Genomic DNA, 24,511 nt, shown 5'->3' with positions numbered 1-24,511 from the left:
CCCAATCTCTTAAATAGCCTACTCCCCCGCGCGGAAAGATATCCCGCTGAGCTTTGCTATACACACTACATCCTCGTAACCTGTTGAGTACCGCTTCCCTGCTATCTCCAATGCCAAGCGAGAAACAACATTCCACTTCCGACCGGGGCCCCGGATTAAGTGGACCAGCCCACGCTCTAACATACGAGACGGTCATTAAAGAACTGGGTACAGCACTGGACGATGGCTTGTCTCCGGAAGACGCTCGCCGTCGCCTGGACCAATACGGTCCCAATAAGCTGGATGAGGGCGAAAGTGTTTCCATCGCAAAGATTCTCCTTCGTCAGGTGGCGAATGCAATGATGCTAGTTAAGCGGCCCACTCTCCATTTGGTGGCATGAAATGCGTCCAAGATTCCGATGTCTGATCCAATTCTTTGCTGCAGGTGTTGATTCTGGCCATGGCGGTCAGTTTCGGGATTCAGTCGTGGATCGAGGGTGGGGTGATCTGTGCGGTCATTGTCCTCAATATCGTCGTCGGGTTCTTCCAAGAGTATGCCGCGGAAAAGACCATGGAATCTCTCCATTCACTCTCGTCGCCGACCGGCACTGTTTCACGAGGGGGGCAGACCTTCTCCATACCATCGCAGGAGATTGTTCCCGGTGACATGGTTGAATTGAGGACCGGAGATACTGTTCCTGCTGATATTCGGTGAGTTTTCCTCCCTTATTCCAATAATCCAGGCTGGGACCCCACTAACTGGTGTATTAAAAAGCTTGGTTGAAGCAGTGAATTTCGAGACCGACGAGGCTCTCCTAACTGGCGAATCACTCCCTGTCCAGAAGGAATGCGATACAACTTTCAAGGAAGACACGGGCCCAGGAGACCGCCTTAACATCGCGTATAGCTCGAGCACCGTTACCCGCGGCCGTGCTCGTGGTGTGGTCGTCGGCACGGGCATGTCCACCGAAATCGGGTCCATTGCCCTCGCCTTGCGCAATAGCAACACCAAACGCCGTCCCGTCAAGCGTGGTCCGGACGGAGAAACCAAAAAGCGATGGTATGTCCAGGCCTGGACCCTCACGGGAACAGATGCCGTCGGTCGCTTCCTCGGCGTCAATATCGGGACGCCCTTGCAAAGGAAGTTGTCTAAGCTAGCTTGTTTGCTATTTGGAGTCGCGGTTGTGTTTGCTATCGTCTGTATGGCTGCAAACTTTTTCAGCAGCAACAATGAAGTCATCATGTACGCAGTCGCGACCGGTATCAGTATGATTCCTGCCTGCTTGGTAGTTGTACTTACCATCACCATGGCAGTTGGCACCAAACGTATGGTGGAGCGGAATGTCATTGTTCGCAAACTTGACTCGCTGGAGGCGCTTGGTGCCGTTACTGATATCTGCTCGGATAAGACTGGGACGTTGACACAAGGCAAGATGGTTGTCAAGAAGGCATGGATCCCATCTCGTGGAACATATTCTGTTGGCACATCCAACGAGCCATTCAACCCTACCATTGGGGATGTGGGCTTTGCCCCTCTTTCTCCTCTGCAATCTGGTGACGGGGATGAGGATTCTCCGGCAGCAAATGTTCAGGATCTACTCTCAGACAACCAGCAACTGCAGGACTTCCTCAATGTCGCCTCGATGGCCAACCTGTCCCACATCTTTGAATCCGAGAATGGCGAATGGAACGCACGAGGTGAGCCTACAGAGATCGCGATTCAGGTGTTTGCATCCAGATTCAATTGGAACCGTGACCGTTGGACCAAAGGACAAGGCGCGCTGTGGCATCAGAAGGCCGAATTTCCGTTTGATTCTACAGTGAAGAAGATGTCTGTGATCTTCAGCAAGATAGGATCGAAGGACGATCAAGACAACTCCACTATGATCTTCACCAAAGGAGCTGTCGAGAGGGTGGTCGATTCATGCACATCAGTCATTTGGGATCAAGAATCCTCTACACCCGTGGCTCTGACTGAAGAGCACCGCGACTTGATCTTCCAGAATATGGAAGAGCTGGCCAAGCTAGGACTACGAGTACTCGCACTAGCCCATCGTCCGTACACCGAACAGACACGAGTAGTTGAAGGCTCCGAGCTGGAACGCGAGAGTATCGAAAAGGACTTGTGTTTCCTAGGTCTGATCGGGTTATACGACCCGCCGCGACCCGAGACGGCAGGCTCAATCCAAGCCTGCTATCGGGCAGGTATCGTTGTCCACATGGTTACTGGAGATCATCCGGGCACTGCGCGGGCGATTGCCCAGCAGGTGGGAATCCTCCCTTCTGATTTCAGCACTGTGGCTGCCGACGTCGCGGATGCGATGGTCATGACAGCAGGCCAGTTCGACAAACTTTCAGACGAAGAGATTGATGCGTTGCCGACTCTTCCTTTGGTCATCGCTCGCTGCGCACCACAGACCAAAGTCCACATGATCAGCGCCCTTCATCGTCGCAATCGCTTCGCAGCCATGACTGGAGATGGTGTGAATGATTCGCCATCCCTCAAACATGCCGACGTGGGTATCGCCATGGGACAGGCGGGATCGGACGTGGCTAAAGACGCGTCGGACATCATTCTTACAGATGACAACTTTGCCTCCATTCTTAACGCTGTTGAAGAAGGCCGCCGTATCTTTGACAACATTCAGAAATTCGTGTTGCATTTGCTGGCTGAAAACATCGCTCAGGCCTGTACCCTTCTCATCGGACTGGCATTCAAGGACGCCGACAATCAATCTGTCTTCCCTTTGGCCCCGGTTGAGATTCTGTGGATCATTATGATCACTTCAGGTATGCCCGATATGGGCCTTGGAATGGAGGTAGCCGCCCCTGATATCATGGACCGCCCTCCCCAGAGCAAGCAAGGCATATTCACGTGGGAGGTGATCATCGACATTATGGTTTATGGTTTATGGACTGCAGCGCTCTGTCTGGCAGCATTTTCTGTCCGAATGTGGGGCTTCGGTGACGGCAACTTAGCCCGTGGGTGCAACCAGGAGTGGTCGGATCAGATCCAAGATTGCGAACTGGTCTTTAAAGCCCGTGCTACAACGTTTGTCTGCCTGACTTGGTTTGCGCTCTTCCTGGCATGGGAGATGATCGATATGCGACGGTCATTCTTCCGCATGCAGCCGGAATCCAAGAAGTACTTTACCCAGTGGATGTACGATGTTTGGCGGAACAAGTTCCTCTTCTGGTCCATCATGGCTGGGTGGGTCACCATGTTCCCAATCCTTTACATCCCTCGTCTGAACGATGTTGTGTTCAAGCACAAGCCCATCACATGGGAGTGGGGTGTTGTGGGTGTCGAGGCTGTTCTTTTCTTTATGGGTGTTGAATCGTGGAAGTGGGCCAAGCGAGTCTTCTTCCGCCGCAGATGCAGCAAGAATTCAACGTTGACTTCAGCGGGCAACACACCAGAGCAGCCCTAACGAATGCTCTCCCCGGCCAGATAATCAATCGGCCGGGGAGTCAACTCAACCGACTCCTGGGATACGTCCCATTGGAGCTTACATGCTGCAGAATGCAGAACTAGTATTATCAAAAGTGGAGGGGCGGGGTACGTATAAAGAGTACAGCGGAAGCGAGGCCTCTGCACCCAGCAGGTGGTATATCCCAAAACGCTAGTCAAGGGGAAGTATGAGGTTGGATGAGATATTTGGTTAGAGATAGCTTGTAGGGTATTTCAAGATACTGAGGAAGGTGGTCTGGATACTGTTAAGGATATTTGTCTTAGAATAGAAAAATTGGAGAACTCAATTTCTTCGTGTCTTGTCATTCCAAAGTCGAGCCTCCAGATAAGCGGGGAAGCCCGTGATAAGAGCGATCGGCCATCCCCGCATTCCATCCCTGCCGCAACACCAGCTCATTGACCCCATTCCAACTCCCACACTCTTTCTCTCTTACGAGCAAATGCTCCAGAGACGTGGATATCAATATCACTCACCATGTCCCCTCGCCCCGTCATCGCCATCGCCGGCCTGGCCTGCGAAACCTCCATGTTCACCCGCGCCCGCACACTCGCCCCCGCATTTCACCCCCGCCGCGCCCATGAAATCATCGACGAATATCCCTTTCTCCAGCCCGGCACAGAACTGGGCAACGCAGCAGACTGGCGAGGGGCACTGATCGGACACGCACTACCCGGAGGCATTGTGGTCCGGAAATCCTTCGAAGAATTGGCTGATGAAATCATAACCCGATTGACCGACATTGTCGCGTCAACACAGCTGGACGGATTATGGTTTGATATACATGGTGCTATGTGTGTGGAAGGTCTCGACGATGCAGAGTATGAGCTGCTGCGCCGGATCCGGCGGGTAATCGGACCAGATGTTATTGTGTCGGCGTCAATGGATCTTCATGGCAATGTCTCGCGTGATCTGGCGCATCAGACTGATCTGATTACTTGTTATCGAATGGCACCGCATGAGGATGAGACGGAGACAAAGGAGCGTGCGTGTCGGAATTTGGTCGATCTACTCGCGCGTCAAAAGGAGGAGGGGCTATTTTATCGGCCATTGAAAGCGTGGATACCTCCTCCTATCTTATTACCTGGCGAGCAGACATCCACGAGGGTAGAGCCGGCTAAAAGCCTCTACGAGCTGGTACCCAAGGTTGAGTCGTTGCCGGGCATCATCGATGCAGCGATTTGGGTTGGGTATGCCTGGGCTGATGAACCGCGCAATTGCGCCGTGGTGATGGTGACCGGGACGTGCGAGGAAGCCGTCGCCGCAGGGGCGGAGCGTCTAGCAAGGAAGTTTTGGGAAGTCCATGCAGAGTTTCATTTTGTTGGTCCGACAGGCTCATATGGAGAGTGTATCGATGCCGCATTGAAATCACCGAAACGACCGTTCTTCATCTCGGACTCGGGCGATAACCCCACCGCTGGGGGATCTGGGGACGTCACCTGGGGGCTTACACAGCTGCTCGCGCATCCTGAATTCAGGAAGGAGTCAGGTCCTACGGTCATCTACGCCAGTCTGCCCGGACCACAAGCGATACAGACCATAGTCAAGGCGGGGGTTGGCGCAACAGTCACTGTCACGGCAGGGGCTGAGGTGGATTACACCCACGCGGGCCCTCTCACCATGACCGGGCGAGTTCATGCAATTAAGCACGGCGATAAAGACGCAGTGGTAGAGGCAGTTTTACAAGTGGGCTCGGTCTTTGCGATCCTAACGCAACTTCGCAAGCCGTATCATCATGAGCGCGACTTTACCGACTTGAACCTTAACCCGCGGTCTGCTGAGCTTGTCATCGTCAAGATAGGCTATCTAGAACCAGAGCTCTTCGACATGGCGGCCGACTGGTTGCTGGCGCTGACCCCGGGGGGAGTGGATCAGGATTTGGAACGTCTGGGACACCATCGCATTAGTCGTCCGATGTGGCCGTTTGATAAGGTGTTTTCGACACCACCAGATATTAGTGCAAGGATGATCCCGCCTTCGAACGAATTACTAGCATAGAATAGCCCGCATCCGGCATGAAAGAAAGTATCCTTGCGATCTGCAAGGCATAGACAATGACGTCGGAGCGAGATTTTCCTCTAGTCTTGCACGTGATGATGTGCTAAATAAAGCATTGCTTCTGCCAATCAGATACTCCGAGCCGGGCTCCCATTTTGGAGGAGGATCTCGGGATTTCTTCAACTAGGTGTCTCACTTGGATCCGGGCAATGACCTGTCAGGTCTGACTGGTAGCATCCATTCTCCGTACCACGTCGAGTTTGTCTTACAACGAATATAAGATGTCTCAGCTATCCTACGTATGCAGTAGCGATGCAAGATAATATCCCTCGTCATGCTGAATCCATCAAGCTGGGCATGTCGCAATTAAAATATATTTTGCACAACCCACACCGTGACAAAACTTGTCATTGATAACTCTCATAAAGAGACTGATAATTGAGATCGAGCCTGCCATTCAGCCTATTCGTACTCTTCTCTTTGTATCCTAAATGTTACATCTGTTCCTGGGGTGACATCCAGCTCTAAACAGTCATCCGATGATCACCCGATCAGTCTGACATTGACCCCCTGCTATGCGATATCATGATGTAGTAGCTGCCTAACCAGATTCTCATGGCAATACAAGCTTTCTAGCTTAAATAGTGTACCTCTCCAACCCACTACAGTCTCACCTTGAATGGGATGAAAACTCCGCTTTTCTCCCGCAAACTAGCGAGTAATGTCACGGGTTGACTAGCGACTAGTGAGGCACTATTGAAGTGGGTTCCCTTTCACCCCCCCCTTCTTGATTATTTCTTTTTCCATCTTGCCCCGGTGAGGTGATCGGCTAATCTCCGCTATTATTATTCTCTGGGGTGATGATTCATGAAAGTAGCCCCTAACATGCGTCCCAGACAGAGTCAATTTATCCCAGTAAAACAAACAACAAAATCACCATATGAAACAATTTATCACAAAAATAGTAAAATTGACCGACACTAATACATCTATCACACCTTCCTACATCCCCCATTCTTCATCTTCCCCATTACACAATCCCCCAAACCAAAACTTATAGACACAATCTACAAAAGAATCATTCCGGTACCGGACAACACACCAACAGCAACAAACGCAACCAACTGACCCAGACCCAGGGTAGCAGTGTAGGTCATGTACCCAGGCACACCAGCGGAGCTACTCTCGGAGCTACCGCTGCTGCTGGAGTCACCAGTGCTGGTGCCAGCAGCCGCAGACAACGAGACAGTACCCGTAACAGCGGTGCCAACAGCCTTGAGCAGAGAAGAGCAAGTACCGGTAGGAGAAGTAGTCGAAGTGGTGGTAGCCGAGCCAGCAAAGTCACAGGCCGAGGCACCGTTGCCCGCCGACTTCTGCTCCTCGTAGTAGGCGTTCAGGGCCCAGTTGAGCATCTGCTTGGTGTTGCACATGCTGTACGCACCGTACTCTCCGGTGGTGGTGTTGCCGGTGATACCCGCGCACACGCCGTATCCGCAGACGGTGCTGTACAGGTCGGAGTACTTCTTCGAGGAGACGCTGTCCTTCACGACGCAGGTGAGGGTCTCTTCCATGCAGGAGCAGAGTTCCGAGTTGGGGGCCGGGGGCAAGGCGCTGGCGGCTTCCCAGCTGGAGCCGACGGTCGGGCAAGACCGCGCGACAGTGTTGGTGGGGGTGTAGCTGGCGCTGTTGGTTCCGGTGGGGCTGACGCTGTTGATCTCCTCGGAGTAGGAGGAGAAGCCCGTCAGGGTGCTGACGGAGCCGTCGGAGATGGTGACCAGACCTGGGCGGTGTTAGTTAACTTGTTACGTGGGTTGTTGGCAATGAAAGGGGTGGGGGCATACCGTAGTCGTTGGCATCCTGGAAGTACTCGTAGACAATACCACCGGCGAGCCAGCCATCCATCTTAGGACCGTACATGACGGGGACGTTGCTGAAGGAACGGGGCTGGACGGTGATACAACCGTACTCGGAGAAGAAGTAAGGGATGGACAGGTTGCTCAGATCCTCGGTCATGACATTGTAGCCGGACTCAGTGTAGCTGGAGTCACCGCACCACTCGTAGACGTTGTCACCGAAGAAGTCGACGGAATCGTCCGAGTCACCGCAGTTGAAGTAGTCAACGAGGTCGGTACGGATCTCCGAGACATCAGCGGCGGAGTAACCGACACCGATGCTGCGGTAGTTCTTGGACTTGATGTAGGCCTTCATGTCACGCACGGCGGCCTTGACGTAGGCACTGGCACCGGTGGTGTTGACACTGTTGGAGTTCTCGTTACCCGCGAAGAAACCCAGAGTGTTGGTGTAGTTGGCCAGCGAGTCGACCACGCTGGCGTAGTAGTCGTACAACTCCAGGTTCCACTCCGGGTCGCTGCTGTCGATGGAGTAGTCCGCTGAGGACAAATCCGCCAGCACGTAGATGCCGGCATCAGCCAGCAGGTTCATGCAGGTGCTGTGGTCCGCGTTCGGGTCAACGTCGTAAACACGGACCACGTTGGTGTTGAGTTCCTGCAGGTAGGGCAGATCCCGCTTGCAGATGGTCTCGTTGGCAAGGGGATCGACGAAATCGACCGTGCCAGCGGAGGTCGTCGTGCCAGTGCCATCATAGGGGGCTGTATGGATTATTAGTTCGGATAGACAGGGCCAGCGGGCATGTTAGGCTGTTGCTTACGCTGGTAGGCCACACCACGGATGAAGCTGAGGCACATTAGCAAGTGCTGATCTAAACTGATAGGAGTGGATGACTTACAATTCCGTGCCGTTGTTCTCATAGAAGAATTTGGATCCCTAGAAAGGGTCAGTGGGCAGGAATTGATGTGATGGCGATGGTCAGCTACCTTAATGACGATGGCTGGGACAGAGGCGACAGCCACGTCGACGAGGGCAGCCGCCGCTACAGCAGAGGCGGCGAGCTTCATAGTGAGGGGGTGAACGAAAGAAGACAGATGCTATAGAACGAGTGTGGGTGATTGTATTAAGATAGAGCGAATGTGGTGGTTAACGAGAGGAAGAAAACCAAAAAAAAGGCTAAGCAAAAGGATACAAGATGGATGGATGAAAGAAGAAAGGAAATCTGGAGCGAGAGACCAAGTGGGAGGGAGGAAATGGGAGGACTAAGAAGGAAGAGATGGAGACCGGCGAGGCGAACCTTTGCTAGTCTGGACTCTTATTAGTTGGGTAGTTCTTAGGGCCGCATTTGCCTGCTGCCTACGGAATACGTCCATTGGCACCCCCTGAAGGTTGTGTCAGTGCTGGGCCAAACAATGGTCGAGGACGGGCAGAGAGACTGGGCCTCTCATGGAATGGCGCTACCATTTTGGGGGGTGGAGGCCCATCATCAGCATCATCAGCCTCTCTGGTTTGAGGAGTACGTTTTAGACTAGCTGACAGCCCCCAGAAACAATGATAAAATCTTACGCGATGGTACAACGACAAGCGATATGGCAATCCAGCAATTAGGCTCGTGAGCGACATCTTGGCTGATCTCTTGGCTTTGCTTAACGACTCTTGGGAGTTCCCACGCAGCGGGTCTCGGATCCAGCCGGCTTGGTGACTGGCCGATCGCTGCTCGGACATGGATAAGTTCTGTTCCCCTTTTGCCCCAGTCCACGCAAGATTCTTTCTATAATTACGACTACAGCGTACTTAGGCCAGGGAAAATGGGAGGGTCAAAGGGTCAAAAGGGTCAAAAGTCCCTATCCCCATCGCTATGAGTCCACCAAGCCCCTGAATCCAGGGTCAAAGGGTCACAAAGGGTCACAAAGGGTCGCAGGGACAGGCAGAAATCAATCGCAGAGGGAATTAATGGCAAATGGTGCGTGCCTCGGAGTTTAGGGCGATTTTCGGACAGCCGACACGCACACACACGCACACAACACCAACTGCGCCATGGTTTCTCGTCCCGAGGGAAGGAAAATCTTCATTCCACGTGCGGTCCAGTGGACACATCACCCAGAATAAAAATAATCACAATATAATAATGTTACAGTATGATAGAGTAGACATGCTGACAGGAAGGGGGAAAATGGGAAAGGAACCGCCCGCTGAATAATCTCGCATCCTTCGTTTGATTGCTGTTGACGCGTTGCGGGCGATGATCCCAGCCAGTGGCCGCTCGGGTGCCACCCGACGGCTGATTTCATCCAACCGGTTGGTTTCAGATGCGCGGCCTTGGGGGCGAGACTGGCACACAATGGAGCAGACTGGACAACTGATGGCTGGATGGGCAGAAGCAAGCATTTTTATGGTCGGTGACACCACTGCTCACTGCTCCCTCCCCTCTGCTCGGTTGAGTAACGATCGGCGCTGGACGTGCGGCCCCCGGAGATCCGTCGGACTGCCGATACCCGCCCCATTCGGGGTTAGCGCCGACACAGAACGCAGAAAGAGGGCAGAGAGAGAGCAGCAGGAGGGGAGAGCAGTGTCAAGGTGGGAAAGAGGATGGGCAGTGTGTGTATGAGGCTCCAGTCATTATTGCTTATGGTGTGTAGTTATATTAATTGAGGCATCGAGCTCATGTTTTTATCTCTCGTACAGCCAATGCCACCACTCCATGGTGATCCATCGGTTCGCATCGGTACAGACACAATATCTCTCAGCGAAAGCCCCGACCGTGCAAAGGCTAGACGAGAGCCTTATCGGCATCTGCATGTCTCACAGAAATCAATTCCACAAATGACAGATAAGTCTCGTATAATAGTGGGCCAGGGTTCTGGGGATGCCACCTTTCCAGTGGTTCATTCTCCAACGAGGCGTGAAGCGATGCCAACCGAACTATCATGCTCTTATCCAGTCCAATAAGCTCGCTTGGATTGCATCTGCAGACAGTCAAATGCAATCAGTTTTACACACTATTTCAGCCTGTTCAGGTCCTGGCTTATCGGGTCCTAGGCTAAAAATGCTTAGCATGCAGGGTTGAGTGCTTGGTCCCTGTGAGGGAGAGAGCCACTCCGCTCTGCAGCTCTTATCGTGAGAGTCCCATGTGGCAACCACCATGTGTTTCTGCTGCCAGTAATGCTCCTCTGGGAGGGTGGCCTCGTATTTAATGCAGGCGGTCCCTCCTTGCTTCCTCGGAGGAAAAAGCGTCCAGTCAGACCTCGTTCAGCAATATCATGGAGAGCAAGTCGGCCGATGTGTCCCTGGGACAAGAGGTGCCTAGCTACGATGAGAAGAGGTCGAGCCAGAATTCTCCTGCGATAGAGCCTCAGGTGCTCGAAAAGGGTCAGACGGTGCGCATTGGTGAGGACGACGACTATGATAGCGACCAGGTGGTGAGCACGGCGCAAGATCTCGTTACCCATATCATCAAGGTCGAGGATGATCCATCGCTGAACCCATGGAGCTTTCGCATGGTCTTCCTGGGTATGACTACCTCTCCAACTACAACATGGTCTCCCTACTAATCTCCAGTAGGAGCCGGTCTATCCATCTTCGGTGGTGTGCTCCAGGAGATCTTCTACTTCAAGCCGCAAACCATCTACGTCTCGCAGGTCTTCCTCACAGTGATTGCCTACATCCTGGGAGAATTCATGGCATATGCCATCCCCCGTCGCGGCGTCATCGGAAAGTTGCTGAATCCGGGTCCCTTCAACGCCAAAGAACATGCGGCCATCTCCCTCATGTCCTCCGCCGCGACACAGTCCGCGCTGGCCACCGAGGCCCTGTCAGCCCAACAGCTCTTCTACGGTGGCTACCCCAACCATGCTGCTGCTGTGTTCATCGTGCTGTCCTCTCAGCTGATCGGCTTCGGCATTGCCGGACTACTACGGGATGTCATCGTGCGGCCAACCAAGATGATCTGGCCCATGACCTTGCCCATCAGCAGTCTGCTTGAGTCATTGCACAAGGATAAGGCACAGTCCAAGGCGCGGATGAAGATCTTCTACATCTTCTTCTTCATCCTCTTCTTCTGGACTATAATTCCTGAGTACATATTTCCCCTCCTTGAAGGTTTCTCGATCTTCTGCTTGGCCGATCAGCACAGCTTGGTCTTCACAAACCTGTTTGGCGGTGCCTCCGGAAACGAGGGACTCGGGTTCCTCTCCCTCTCTTTTGATTGGAACTACATTGCCTCGTTGGGATCACCGCTGTGGTATCCACTGTACGCTATGACTAACAATTTCATCGGGTACTTGGGCTGCATCATCCTTTTCATGGCCATCTACTACGCCAATATTTGGCGGTCCCAGGACTTTCCATTCCTCTCTCAACTGCTCTACTACGGCGACTCCAACTCCACGTACTACCACGAGTACAATCAAACCCTGATTCTCAACTCCGAATACATTGTCGATCCTGCGGCCCTCAAGGAGCAGGGTCTGCCCTGGCTGACCGGAACATATGTGGTCTACCTCATTACCTCCAACATGGGAGTGACTGCCACACTGACCCATATGCTGTTGTGGGATTTTGACGATATCAAGGTCGGTTGGGCGTGGGCTGCCCCTAGCAAGCTCAAGAAATGGCTGAAGCCCGAGACCTACAAGTTCTGGGCTAATCAGGAGACCCCTGAGGAACGTCTCGCGCGACGCGTCAACGACGATACCCTCGATCCGCACTATCGTCTCATGCTGCGCAACCTCTATCAGGATACTCCGCTATGGTGGTGGGGCGCTGTACTGATTGCCAGCTTTGCTGTCGGATTGGGCTGTTTGTATGCGATGAAGTCTACGCTACCGTGGTGGGGATTCATCGTCGGCAACATCCTCACGCTGGTGTTTATGCTCTTCTTTGGTGCCCAGTATGGGTTAACTGGGTTTCAGTTTAACGTTCAGCCCATCTGTCAAATGTTGGCAGGCTACATGTTTCCGGGGAAGCCATTGGCCAGTACGTGAGATCTCTATCGACTTTCTGACCTAGCTAACGCAATAGACCTCTACTTCACCTGCTTCACCTACAACTCGCTGCAACAGGGACAGGTATTGGCCAAGGACCTACGACTGGCGCAGCAAGTGCATCTATCGCCGAAATGCACCTTCTTCGTGCAAGTCATGGGCTGCATCATCGGAGCTCTCTTCAACTACGTGATGATGCTGATGTATGCTCCGTTACCCTCCCCATATCAGAAATAATCCCACTGACTATGAATCAAGCATCGTCCGAAACCAAGCCGACGTCCTCATCTCCATCGACGGCACCAACATCTGGAGTGGCGCTAACGTTCAAATAAGTCCCCCCTTGCTCCTCTCATCCCATCTCCTCAACACCAAAACTAACACCCCCAAACCAATTCAACAGTCTCGCCATTGCCTGGAGTATTGCCAACGACATGTTCTCCATCGGCGGCCGCTACGAATGGGTAACCATAGCATACCTCGTCGGCTTCATCGTGCCGGTGCCCTTCTGGCTCGCCAACCGCTTCTACCCCCATCCGATCTTCTCGTACCTCAACACCTCCATTATCCTCTGGTACATGGGCTGGTTGTTCGTGGGTATTAACGCCTCGATCATGTCGTACTTCCTATTGGGATTTGCGGCGCAATTCTGGTTGAGACGGTATCATCCGCAGCTGTTCAACAAGTATAATTATATTGTCTCGGCTGCGTTGGATGGTGGCACGCAAATTTGTGTGTTCATTCTTACGTTTGCGGTATTTGGAGGGAGTGGGACTGAGCATGCGTTCCCGTGAGTTATCTTTCTCTCCTGAGCTTTGAGAGAGTGTGGGATGCTAATGACGAGATAGGACTTGGGCGGGGAATCCCAATACCGATATTCATAATTTGGATTATTGCAAGGTCAACCCGGCGACGTTGTAGGTGGATGGCCGCCGTGCGCAGGACATACGTGCGTGGTATGTGTAGTGTGGAGACGGTAGGGAGCGTACTTCATGTGATCCGATGAAACATTTGAGTATGGGATGGAATGTCCTCAATGTATAATGTTATGAACGAGTATACAATAAGCGATTGAAGGAATGATTGCCTAAGTCTGGCATCATACAGTCTCCGATTATACGTAACAAGCACTGCCCGTAATAGATAATCAGTGAACCCACGAGGATGGCAACAAGCCAGCAAGTATCCAAGTTAAATAAAAGCGACTACCCTACGAAGTATTGCGTATTATCAGACTGATGACCAGGATCAACATGTAAAGAAATTCGTATCCTAACATATCCTCAGTTTTACATCATACATCCCATCTACTCCTTTGCCCCCGCAAACGGACACCCCGACGCATTCTTCTCCTCGCCCTCCACCTTGGTCTGCTCGTGATCCTTGGCAATCTGGCGGAACATCTCCAGCGGATCGAACCACACATCAATGCGCTGCAGCTTCAGCGCGTCATTGACCTTGGCGATCACGATACCTTGGATATCAATGGGTCCGCCGTGCGCGGCGATCTTGACCTTTTCTCCCTTACTATACCATTATTAGCCCATATCCACACCAAGATCAATAAAGGGAGAGATATCAAACATACTCGTTAAATCCAACATAATCCCTCGCCATAACACCCCAGTGCCTCCACTTAAATACCACGACCGGCGGCCCACTATATACCTCCAGCACCTCCCACGCAAACGTAGGCATCATGCGCTTAAACGACTTGTGGCTCGCTTCGAAATCATTATTGGCAGGATCGTAGTACGCACTCGGCGTGAGGAGCGCATTATACGTGCCGACTTTCAGCATGTGCTCGCCGCTCAACGGGGGCCCGCCGTTCAATGTGAAATGGTATGTCTCGTGGTCAATGGTGCGCCAGTCCGCGAGGTTGGTCTTGAAGGAGGCTTCGATTTCCCAGTTCTTGACCAGGTTCTCGACGAGGAAGGGAAGGCTGCCGGCTTCGTGGGTCATTTTCTTGGCTGTTTGTATTCATTGTTAGTACTGATCTGGGGTGGTTGCTTGGATGCGGTAGGAGGCGTACTCTCTTCGTAGTAGGCCCGGGTCTTGCTGTAGTCCGGGGGGCCTCCGTGACGCCAGGCGGCGTCCGTGTCGTTGAGGACCGCATTGGGGTCCAGAACGTAGTCGGGGAGTCCTGCAGCGTCGCCCATTGTGGTGTGTGGGTAGTGGTATGCTGGGTATGTATGTGTAGGGATGTTGAGTGAAAAGCCGACGGGGGGAAGTAGCCGGAATATATATCTTCTGCCCCAGGCTAGATTCTTGTCAGTCTCCGCCTCTCAGGAGACGTGGCCTATAACGATGGCCTCGGTTTTTCTGAAGCCACTGTGACAATTGGATTGCACTAAGTTTTGCCTAGCAGTGGGGGTGTCAGCCGGCATAAAGTCTGTTTTAGTGTTGAGGATAGCGCACATGGTCTATCTAGACCGGTTGCAAAAACGGCCAGGTCGCAGCCGTTCGTTATCGCGTTGGTTTAGTCTTGCGCCCGGTGTTGGTGGCCATTCCATGAGCAGGAGGCAGAAGACAGATGGGAGGGGTCTGGAATGCATTGACCAGAAGAGAGGGGCCATTGTTGTGCATGGTTACACTGCATTGGGTCCTCGTGGGAACCACTGGATCGATGGATCGTCTTGGCCTCAGCTCGTGTCTCCATCCGAGGCTGTCAGCCCCAACACCATGCCGGCCCCGCGGTGCGGCGAACTTGTCTGATTAAGAGGTCAACTTCTGCAATTGTGCCTTTTTGTCGATCTTCTGTGACTGCAACCGCTGAGGATCGGGTAATTTTCTTCTTGGTGCACAATGAAAAGCATGCTATTGTATCTGCCTCAAATCATGCCATCGTCGCGTGTCTCCGACGGGGAGGACTCTTTGTGGACCACTTCGATGCAGGGGTGAGATCTTAGGCCAGCATCAGCGCTCCAATGAAGCGGTCGCGCTTACACATCGCTCCGCACTTACCAAGCCATTGTGAGTTTTGAGAGGCACGTTTGGTCGCGGTGGACCAAGATGTTTATAATAGACATTTTAGGGCGGCTGGCCGGTTTCCCGCCGGAGTCTGGCGGATAGAGCCACCCTCATCCCCGTGCGCCCTAATTGGCACATTCCAGGCTGGTGGAGATTCGGCCGACGCCCTCGTGGCCGCACAGAACCCATGATTGGTGGCAGGATCATATCAAAATAGATTGAATTAAATTACCCATGGCTCCTGCTTGCTGCTCCCACAAATTTCGAGATACTACTCAGCTACATGGCGACGCGACAAATATCATCATCAAAACTCGAACAGCGCAAGTGACCTCGCTCGCCGCCCCAAAGGCTTGATTCCTAGAGCGAACACTCTATCACGAGTGGCAACATGGCCGCGATAGTCGGGCGGTATCCAAAGGACTTTTTTACCATTCAGAGTGATCCATTGCTCTCTCACAAGACAAAGTTCCGGTTTGGGCAGAATGTCAGCTGGAATTGTGGGATCGGCTGTCGGAATACTGTACACCCCGAAAGTCGTGTCCAGATGAAGCCCGTCTTTGGTAAATGAGAGCTCCCCTAAAAATCCAGGGATGTCGATACTATGCAATAGAGCACCAGTGTTCGTGTCCCAGACCTTGATCACATTGTCAGCAGATGCAAGCCACCGTCCATCTGGTGAAAAAGCCAGAAACCTAGCCATGTACTGGTGGCCCTGCATAGTATGCTGAAGGGTACCAGTAACAGGGTCCCAGAGCTTAATTGTCCTATCATCAGCGATGGATGCAAGCCACTGTCCGTCTGGTGCGAACAGTACTTTAAGAACCCCGCCACCATGTCCCTCAAGTTCTCGATGCAGAGCATCACTCGCTGCACCGCTGCGGAAGGTGCTGCAATTCCAGATCTTGATCGTTTTGTCAAATGAGCCGGATGCCAGCCATTTGCCATTCGCAGAGAAGGTCAGGGATGAAATACCACGCTTATGTCCCTCAAGGATCATCCGCACGGCCTTGGTCGCTGGGTCGCCTTGGAGCGTCAGAGCCAAGTCCCAAATCTCTATGGTACCGTCAAAAATACCGCATACGAGCCAGTGTCCATCTGTCGAGAAGGCAAGTGCCGAGAAGTCTTCAGAGCTGGATTGTAGGCCTCCAGATTCCCCGTCTCTGAAAGTGATGTTCAAGTCCCAGAGCTTGATGATGTTGTTCGCAGAACACGATGCCAGCAGTCGCCCATCTGGGGAGAAAGCAACACTTTGAGCACTAGAAGGATGGCCTACTAACGTCTGCTGCACCGTACCAGTGGTCAAATCCCATAGCCTGATCGACCTATCGTGTAGCTGGCTGGATGCCAAAAACTGTCCATCGGAGGAGACGGCCACTGCCCAGACTCTATCTGTCACGTTCCCTAGCGTTTGTCGCACGGTACCAGTCTCCGGGTCCCAAATCTGAGCAGCACCCGCTCCAGACGCCAAGCGTCCATCCGGGGAGAAGGCTACTGCCTCGACAAACCAGCTAGGGTTCTCTAGTGTATCTTTCAGATCGCCTGTAATGGGATCCCACAGTTTTATGCTTTTATCATCGGAGCCAGATGCTAGCCATTTTCCATCGGCTGAAAAGGCTATAGACCAAACACGACTATAATGGCCTCTCAATGTCCGATGTGAGCCGCTCGTTAAGTCCCAAAGTTTGACTGTACGATCTTCAGAACCAGATGCTATCACCTGGCCATTAGCTGAGAAGGCTACGGACCAAACCTTCTCCTCGTGGCTTCCCACGGTCTGGTGTGAACCGGTCGCCAGGTCCCAGAGCTTGACAGTATTGTCGTGAGACCCCGATGCCAGAGAGCGTCCATCTGGTGAAAAGGCTATAGATACCACTGATCTGTTATGGCCTTCAAGGCTCTGGAGCAGCGTCCTGGTCGCCGCATCCCACAGCTTAATGGTTTTATCGTCGGACCCTGAAGCCAACCATCGCCCGTCTGGTGAAAAGGCCACCGATCGAACCGCCAGGCCACTATGGCCATCAATGCTCTCCAGATTCGCACTCCAATACTCTTCAACTTCTGGCAACCTCTGGGCCCATCTGGGTAATTCACGTGTGCTTCCAATAAGTGACTTGGTTGGGGCGAATATTAACCCAGAGCAATACACTTGGAGTGGCGCAACATGAGCTATACGTCGACACTTGAGCATGAACCGTTTTGCATCATATAGAAATCTGGCTGCTTCAGACTCTTCCTGATTCTGTGTATCTTAGTATCCGTTCGAGAAATTGGCTTCAATGGACGTACCTTTATCAGTGACTGAAGGGTCTCGATACCTCCAACAACCTCGGATGCATAACCTAACAAGCACATGGCTTCTGCCCAGTGAAGGAAATGCTCCTGGAGAAACGCGTATATTTCATCTCCTAGCTCTACTGGGTCTTTGCACTGTGCTATATGGCGTATCCAGTAACGGCAGCAATATTCTAGTTCAGATGGTATGAAATGTTCTAGGGGTTTCCCGACAGTGTCTGCGTTGATTTCAGTTCGCTCAAACCCCTCATATGGGAGATTGCACATATTCCTCTTTAGCCTGCTTCTCATAATTTCAAGGCACTTGACAGCGAGCTTGTGATGCGTTAGCCCACCGTCTATCCAGAACTCCGTCTTCTCTCGTGTCTCTGGATCGAGCAGAAAGTCTCGAAACGACAAGTGGAAAAGCCCTACGGGCTTTGTCTCATCATCTGGAATATCAAGCACCGCATGGAGTCGGCTCAAACGTGTATTTATAGTGCTGTTTCGGATACCAAGGATCTCGGACAAGGAGCAGACTGAGAGTGGCGACTCGAGGATTATGATTGTGCCGACCACCTCCTGGAATTCCTCGATAATCATCTTATGCCGCTTGCCGCTATGGGTCGAGAGCCTTTGCAGTACTGGAAGATACGTTCCATCCAACTTGGATTCTTCATTCTGGTACTCGAGGATCTCAGAGAGGGTCTGTACAGGGTCCAGGTCATAGTCTTCAAACACACGGCACACGGTGGCCGCAAAAATGAATAAGGGGACTGACATCTTGACCAGTTCCTGAAAGATGTTATCACCAGGCCAGTCCGGAGGTAGTGACCGAGTCTCCCGGATTATCTTTAACTTGTGTCTCAGATATAGAGATATATCGTGCTCAATCACTGGCTTAGGGATTTGATGAAGAACGAGATCCTGGTGATTAGTTTTGACTGTATCCTGCTGAAAGCCGAGCTGTATCGGTAGTTCCGGTCGGCTGGTTATGAAGGCCCGTAGCTGGACAGATTTTGACTCCTGGATGCGGGGGAAGAGCTGCAATAGGAGCCTTATATCCTGCTCCTCTTCGCATTCATCCAGTGCGTCGACCACGATCACGAATCTGGTCAGGTTTTGGCCATCCTCCAGCTCACTCAAGGGTTCGAGAAGCAGCTTTTCAAATTGTATTCTAAAACCACGTCTTGAAATATCTGGATCATCTTCGATGGCCTTCGAGACGCCAACTGCTAGATTGGGGATTACCGCAATAAGTTGTCTTGTGATTGTCGAGACAAACCTCTTCGCATGCCCGCGGTCACCTTCACCCCTTTTGAAGAAGTAGGTCGCTCCAAGTTGACCCTTTTCTTCAAATGTCCTGGCGAGTGATCGTGCAATTGTCGACTTTCCTGTGCCGGCCATGCCGTTCAACCAGAAGAGACACGCGCCTTGCGAGCAACTTCCCCAGTCACTGGCTTGTTGAAGAAGGTCCTCTCTCGTGCCATCAAGGCACGCCTCCTGATGTTGATTTTGATATGAGTCATATGAAGCACCTTCGGCAGCTGGGAGATTATAGAGATCGAACTTCCGGTGTAAGTTTTTCAGTAACACGATGAATTCATCTATCCGCCCAAGCAGCTCTTCAGCTTTCGCTTGGCTTTGTAAATGCTCGTCATGTCTGACCCATTGGCGCAATCTTGCCTCGTCGCTCCTGATCTGTGTCTCAATTTCTTTGAGTGGGTGGTTTGTCACTGGCAAAAGACTTTCCAATAATCTCTCCCCCACATTAGCCCGTTGCATCCTGTATACTTGCGCTGTATAGCTCAGGATACCTTTGTAGACTTGGACAATAGCAACTTCAACCTTGTCCTGCGTTTCATATCGGCTATCGTGATAGTGCTCCTTCTCAATGAAAGCACAACGTGTTAGGACGTCTGTCAAGAACTCAGCCGATTGAAACTGAGCCTTGCGTATCTGATGATGGTTATATGTGATCTATTGATGGATTCAATTAGCATTAGAAATCTGTGGGCTTCCGGCAAGACACATACGGTCAACCCGAGCAACACAATTCCCCAAGCAATGGATGCAGTGCCGGTCTGATCGCCACCCACGAGCACGTTTGCGATTCCTCTGAATGATAGTGTAGCATTCAAGATTTTGTGTGCAATATCACGAACGTTGATGGAATCTTTATCTGCTCCCTTCCTGATCTTCAAGCCCCTTTTCTGATACTCTTCATACTGCTTCTTCGTCGCCTCGATAACGTCATCCACTACCTCCAAAGTCTTGCTACGGTGAAGAGACGGTCGTCCAACTTGCTGAGTGTCTGCAAGCACCCCTTTGTCGGCTGGACTTAGATCCTCGTAAGCGATCTGCCACAAGTCGGTCCCTTTCACTTCCACAATTTGCTGCGTTGTGGCGGGGTTATTTCCAGCTCTTTGGGCGCCATAGGTCTCATCGAGGACCACGGAAGAGACCGCGGATGAAGGTTTACCGTCTTCTCCGCCCTTGAATTTCCGCCAAATTCTCTTGGAGTAGCGTTTCATGTTGGTGTTTTCGAGTTCGGAGTTGGTTTGACATGAGCTTACTGTGGTTTTGTAAGTAGTCCGCGGTCCAGTCAATTTGAAGATTCCGGACTCGTGTATTTAAAGGCATGCGTAAGGGTGAGCCTTGGGCTGCGCAGCCTCACTACGCGCCGAGATAGCGCGCGGCTGAGTAGCGGGGTAACCGGCCATTATCCCTGTTGGAAGGAGATCATCTCAATAAGCGACGATGAAAACATAGCAGAGGCTATTGGCCAATCGACCAAGTTCAAAATAGCGTGTCCTTATATCTCCTATTCCTGATGCCACATCTTACAGCTAAGCGCCCGATTCACAGCACATTCGCTAGTTGAACTCTATGCTGCTAGGAAGACCCCGCAAATCTCCAAGCTTTTGTAGTCGTTTACAAAGAATGAAGCGAACCCGCTCACACCTCCATTGAGATAATGCCCTTTCAATGTGTATTCAAGTAACACCAAGTCGCACCTGTCGGGCTAGTTGATATAACTAGCCGTTTGTGATTGTTCGTTCTGAGCCAGTGCATAGGCCCATCACAACACCTAGCCGCTTGCCAACCACCACAATGGGGATACAACTTTAATGAGCATGAAGCATCGAGCATTGTGGCAACCAGGATGTTGGTATGGCGTTCTTTAAATAGTCATCAGGTTTAGATTAGCAAGTAAGAAAATTGCCACACGTAATCGAGGCCCGAGAACATTTCGAGACACGTAGGGTTGACAGACCTGCCTTATCAATGGCATGTCAAAGACTCGTCCGTAACCCTTTGGCCAGCCGCTTAACATAAATCTCTTTTAAGTCAGGATAGATAGGTTCTAGAAAGTGTCAGTTCTTAGTCCACGCTCCTGAGGCACAGAATGTAATAGGAGCCTTAGGCAGCTACCAAATTTCGTTCGCCGGATACTGCCGCCGGGCGGTGATCTGTCTTCAATACGGTCCAATGCGACTGGTGTGCATGCATCATTATCATTAGTAGGCCAGCCTTTGTATTTGGGGCATATAATGCAGGATGCTTGCAGGTCCAAGCCCCTAATTTGTCCTGAAAGTCTGTGTAATCAGAGTTGAGAAGCTTTCTGGAAGAGTGAGGTGACAGAACTCTAGATCTTGTGGGAGGCCAAAAAGAAACAAAGATCAGCTGACCGGCTTGGTGAATACTAAGTATTAATCAAGACACACAGTCGGTTGTCTACATCCAACAACAACAACAACAGGACATTGTTGACCGAAGATATTGTTTCAACGGTCATTATTTCCTCATCTCCCCATAAGTATCTTCATATTCTCAACCGTCCAATGCAGAGTGCCCAAGGAGAAACTCAGGAAGATGACTACATAATTAGCAGTACCGACCGTTCCGCCGGTCGGACACCTTCCTCCTCAGGATCTGCATGATGACTGCTGCGAGTAGGTGACATTCATCTACATGCATACACTGCTGCAGAATTTCTTTCAAGCTGATGCAGCTTCTCGCTTCTATCTACTTCTTCTATGTCGCAAGCAGGACCGACTACTCCACCCCGATTATGGATGGCCACCTGAAAATCTGCAAGGCGCATCCCGCTCCACATCATGCCGCATCTAAGCCTAATGACACTTGGACGTCCTCCATATAACATAGAGAGATAACAGCAAAGAATCCGGCATGAATACAAAGGAACCTACTCCTTACTACGTAGTATACCTTCTTGTTTAAGATGCCTCGATAGAGCTTGATCGATCTCAATGCTTCCGGAGTAAGCAAGAAGAGGTCGTGACTATCCAACTCTAGCTCAGAGCACTTCGTCGACGGACGGGATGTTTACGAGTATTGGCCCAGGCCGCTGCCCGCGCAGTCTGACACTTATATGAGACAGAATGGACTCAACCCACTCTTAATGCACATGCTATCTCACCCCTCATCAAAGAGGAACAAGCTGGCGATGATCCCCCGATGGCTGTGGGGATCGGAACAAATGGGGCTGTCTGGTTGGAATCGCCACTCTGTCATGGTTCGGGTGAATCCCGCACAACAGTGTTCAATTCCCTCCAATTCTATGTCATGATAAAGTTCCAAATTGGTACGGCGTCTTGCAATAGCCGTTCACGCACTTCCTCGCCGTATGATTTTGCTGCCCTTACAACCTACGATAGGATATGCGATGACGGCTGAGAGAGTGGCGGTGTAAGATGTTGGGGGCTTGGGGCCAGAGCAGCTTTGCCGGATCTCGGGACTTTCACCAGCCACAGCCTCCTGATTGGTACACCGCTCCCATTATTTTCCGTCTGGTGGATAAGGTGCGGAGTTGGAGAGAGTCTGCATTCGAGCGATTTGGGATGGAGACCATCGGAACTTTGTGCTCAGTACCCAATATTTAGCCAACCTCAACCAATTGGATTGGCTCAGCGGTTCCAAAACGGCCGTTGTCCGGCGATTTAATTCGCCTATGTTGCTGCTGCAGATCTCTCTAGAGTCTCAACGCCCTATTCAGTGCCGATCCTCCCCTCTGCCTTCGCCCGTTTCATATCAGTCCTACCATATGGATGTGATAAGACATCCTAGCGGAGGCGACCGCTTGTCTATTTGAGACCATTGAGAGAAATTATGGCACCACCCACGTACGAAGCCACGCCAAACGGCCTGAGGTAATGGCATCATTGCTCGCAATTGGGGCGAGGCCCCCACTGCGCCCATGAGGGAAATAGCATCGCACCTTTGCGGTGAGGGTCTGAAGTCAAAGGGCAAAATCTACCCCTGAGTCGCTTGGGTGGATCCGATTGTCATCAGCTATCTGGCGCTAGATAGCTCCTTTCAGTTTCGAACCGTCAGCAGATGGTGTGGCTGTGCCACTGCCACTTTGTACTCTCGCTACATTGAGGCAGCACCTAGATACAGGCTGCTCTTTTAACGTTCGACAGACAGAGCTTCGAATCCTCCAGGCGAGTTTTACGTTATGGAGCGGGCAATCACGCAGGTGAGGTGATCGTGTGCAAATTTCTAGTCTCGGTTCAGTGGGAAAGACAAGTGTCAGACGGCGAGAAACTACGGAGTTACTGGGCGAGACTATTGGGGTGATGCTCGCTTCCTTTGTCTGAGAACAGCGCCTCACGCCGACAGAGGACAGTAAATGCAATGAATCAAGTGGCTGATGCGGTGGGGCAGCGGCCATTCAGAGGTCCCGTCATCTCGCCCAGACCCGATATAGTAGCACTATATCAACTAGTGGACTTCAGTAGGCGATGATAGTCGAGTGGGATTCTCGCGTATTGGCAACACGAATGGCTGCCGAAACCCACCATCACCGGGCAACCAGAACACTGGCGGCCGCCCAAGGCTCAGAAGGAATCCCACTGGAGCTTGTTGCGACTTAGCTTCCGCGTTGCGCCCAATCATTCCTTGACAAGAAACCCGGTCCACCCCAGTCGGTGTCCCCACCATCATCCACCCACTGAATCCTCAGTATACCACGCGCTGCCCCTCCATTGCCTCTTTGGGTGCCCCCAACAAGCCCCTCACAGCTCCAACCAGACCGAGATCTCAGTCGGCCATGACGATGATATCATTTACCCCTCCATCAGGGGAAGAGAGGGACCCAGGGGGAGAGCGAGCTCAACCTATTTCTACCCCTCCGTTTCCCCCCTGTCGTCTCTTTCCCTTCATCATCCACAAACATACTCTTTCTATCACTCTACACATCTTCAATACACTTCAGCAAACATGGGTTGGTTCGGTGAGTGACCCTGAGTATTCCTCTTTGGTAGTATACGTGAGTCCGTCAAGCTAACGGATGTCCAGAGTCTCGCGAGGAACAGGCTACCGCCTACAACAACACCCCTGTTGAGGAGCACAAGGCCAGTTTCAGCCACGAGCTCATTGGCGGTGCCGCTGCCTACGAGGCCATGAAGGCCTACGAGAAGCACCAGGAGGAGAACGGTTCGTCCCACCTCTTATCTCTTCTTGTGAATCCAGTATACTAATCTCCCCTCAGGCAAGCCCGCCAACCACGCCCAGGCCAAGGAGATCCTCGCTGGTCTCGCCGGTGCCTTCATCGACCGTGAGTTCGAGACCAAGGGTCTTGACAAGATTGATGACTGGCAGGAGAAGCGCAGACTCGCCAAGGAGAGGGCCGCCGAGCACATTGAAGCTACCGAGGAGAGCCAGTTCGGCTTCTAAGCGATTGGAATATGAGTTGGACGCACCTATCTGTTTATGATGTACGGTAGTGTGTATGACATGAAATAGAAATATACCACAATGAACAACACACAAACATATCTTCGCGATCCATTGCATACATGGTATGCATGCGTAGTTTTCAAGGTCAGTACGAGTAGATAGCACTCTATGAGGGGTACGCTGCAACGTGGCAGTCGACGATCACAAGCTAGCATCCGCCTTCAGGAGCACGGAGGGGCATCAGTGGCTTAACACGGGCTGCACTCCGTCGTCATCGACTACTGC

At 51.9% G+C, this 24,511-nt stretch overlaps 7 protein-coding genes across 7 annotated transcripts; 4 read left to right on the top strand and 3 right to left on the bottom strand.

Moving 5' to 3' along the window:
* The first annotated feature begins 66 nt into the window (after positions 1-66).
* BDQ94DRAFT_179317 (cation-translocating P-type ATPase) lies at positions 67-3,711 on the top strand. The gene is made up of 3 exons (XM_026773339.1): positions 67-347; positions 425-690; positions 755-3,711. Exons 1-3 carry the CDS (start codon positions 111-113, stop codon positions 3,408-3,410), a joined length of 3,159 nt encoding a protein of 1,052 aa, XP_026625362.1. The 5' UTR covers positions 67-110; the 3' UTR covers positions 3,411-3,711.
* A 159-nt stretch (positions 3,712-3,870) lies between these two features.
* Positions 3,871-5,586, top strand: BDQ94DRAFT_41888 (M81 family metallopeptidase). Its single transcript, XM_026775719.1, has one exon. It carries the CDS (start codon positions 3,927-3,929, stop codon positions 5,445-5,447), a length of 1,521 nt encoding a protein of 506 aa, XP_026625361.1. The 5' UTR covers positions 3,871-3,926; the 3' UTR covers positions 5,448-5,586.
* Positions 5,587-6,514: 928 nt separating this feature from the next.
* Positions 6,515-8,362, bottom strand: BDQ94DRAFT_159979 (glycoside hydrolase family 72 protein; the record flags this gene model as incomplete). The annotated part of the gene is made up of 5 exons (XM_026769142.1): positions 6,515-7,227; positions 7,289-8,056; positions 8,116-8,141; positions 8,194-8,231; positions 8,282-8,362. The coding sequence occupies 5 exons, from the start codon at positions 8,360-8,362 to the stop codon at positions 6,515-6,517; spliced, it is 1,626 nt and encodes a 541-aa protein (XP_026625360.1).
* A 1,918-nt stretch (positions 8,363-10,280) lies between these two features.
* Positions 10,281-13,375, top strand: BDQ94DRAFT_145206 (OPT family oligopeptide transporter). Its single transcript, XM_026766592.1, has 6 exons — positions 10,281-10,805; positions 10,857-12,269; positions 12,315-12,480; positions 12,536-12,608; positions 12,670-13,067; positions 13,126-13,375. Exons 1-6 carry the CDS (start codon positions 10,556-10,558, stop codon positions 13,196-13,198), a joined length of 2,373 nt encoding a protein of 790 aa, XP_026625359.1. The 5' UTR covers positions 10,281-10,555; the 3' UTR covers positions 13,199-13,375.
* An 11-nt stretch (positions 13,376-13,386) lies between these two features.
* Positions 13,387-14,585, bottom strand: BDQ94DRAFT_41867 (uncharacterized protein). Its single transcript, XM_026775718.1, has 3 exons — positions 14,310-14,585; positions 13,866-14,247; positions 13,387-13,804 (listed from the first exon to the last, which is right to left on the bottom strand). Exons 1-3 carry the CDS (start codon positions 14,434-14,436, stop codon positions 13,585-13,587), a joined length of 729 nt encoding a protein of 242 aa, XP_026625358.1. The 5' UTR covers positions 14,437-14,585; the 3' UTR covers positions 13,387-13,584.
* An 892-nt stretch (positions 14,586-15,477) lies between these two features.
* BDQ94DRAFT_179313 (WD40 repeat-like protein) lies at positions 15,478-20,491 on the bottom strand (the record flags this gene model as incomplete). The annotated part of the gene is made up of 4 exons (XM_026773338.1): positions 15,478-17,489; positions 17,537-19,501; positions 19,558-20,037; positions 20,486-20,491. The coding sequence occupies 4 exons, from the start codon at positions 20,489-20,491 to the stop codon at positions 15,555-15,557; spliced, it is 4,386 nt and encodes a 1,461-aa protein (XP_026625357.1). The 3' UTR covers positions 15,478-15,554.
* Positions 20,492-23,554: 3,063 nt separating this feature from the next.
* BDQ94DRAFT_145193 (DUF3759 domain-containing protein) lies at positions 23,555-24,320 on the top strand. Its single transcript, XM_026766591.1, has 3 exons — positions 23,555-23,780; positions 23,846-23,983; positions 24,039-24,320. The coding sequence occupies exons 1-3, from the start codon at positions 23,768-23,770 to the stop codon at positions 24,221-24,223; spliced, it is 336 nt and encodes a 111-aa protein (XP_026625356.1). The 5' UTR covers positions 23,555-23,767; the 3' UTR covers positions 24,224-24,320.
* The last annotated feature ends 191 nt before the right edge of the window (positions 24,321-24,511 follow it).

This window comes from Aspergillus welwitschiae, assembly GCF_003344945.1.
Source record: "Aspergillus welwitschiae strain CBS 139.54b unplaced genomic scaffold BDQ94scaffold_19, whole genome shotgun sequence".
Lineage (NCBI taxonomy): Eukaryota > Fungi > Ascomycota > Eurotiomycetes > Eurotiales > Aspergillaceae > Aspergillus > Aspergillus welwitschiae.
Note: the sequence above shows the minus strand (reverse complement) of the source record. Positions and strands in the feature narration are given on the sequence as shown.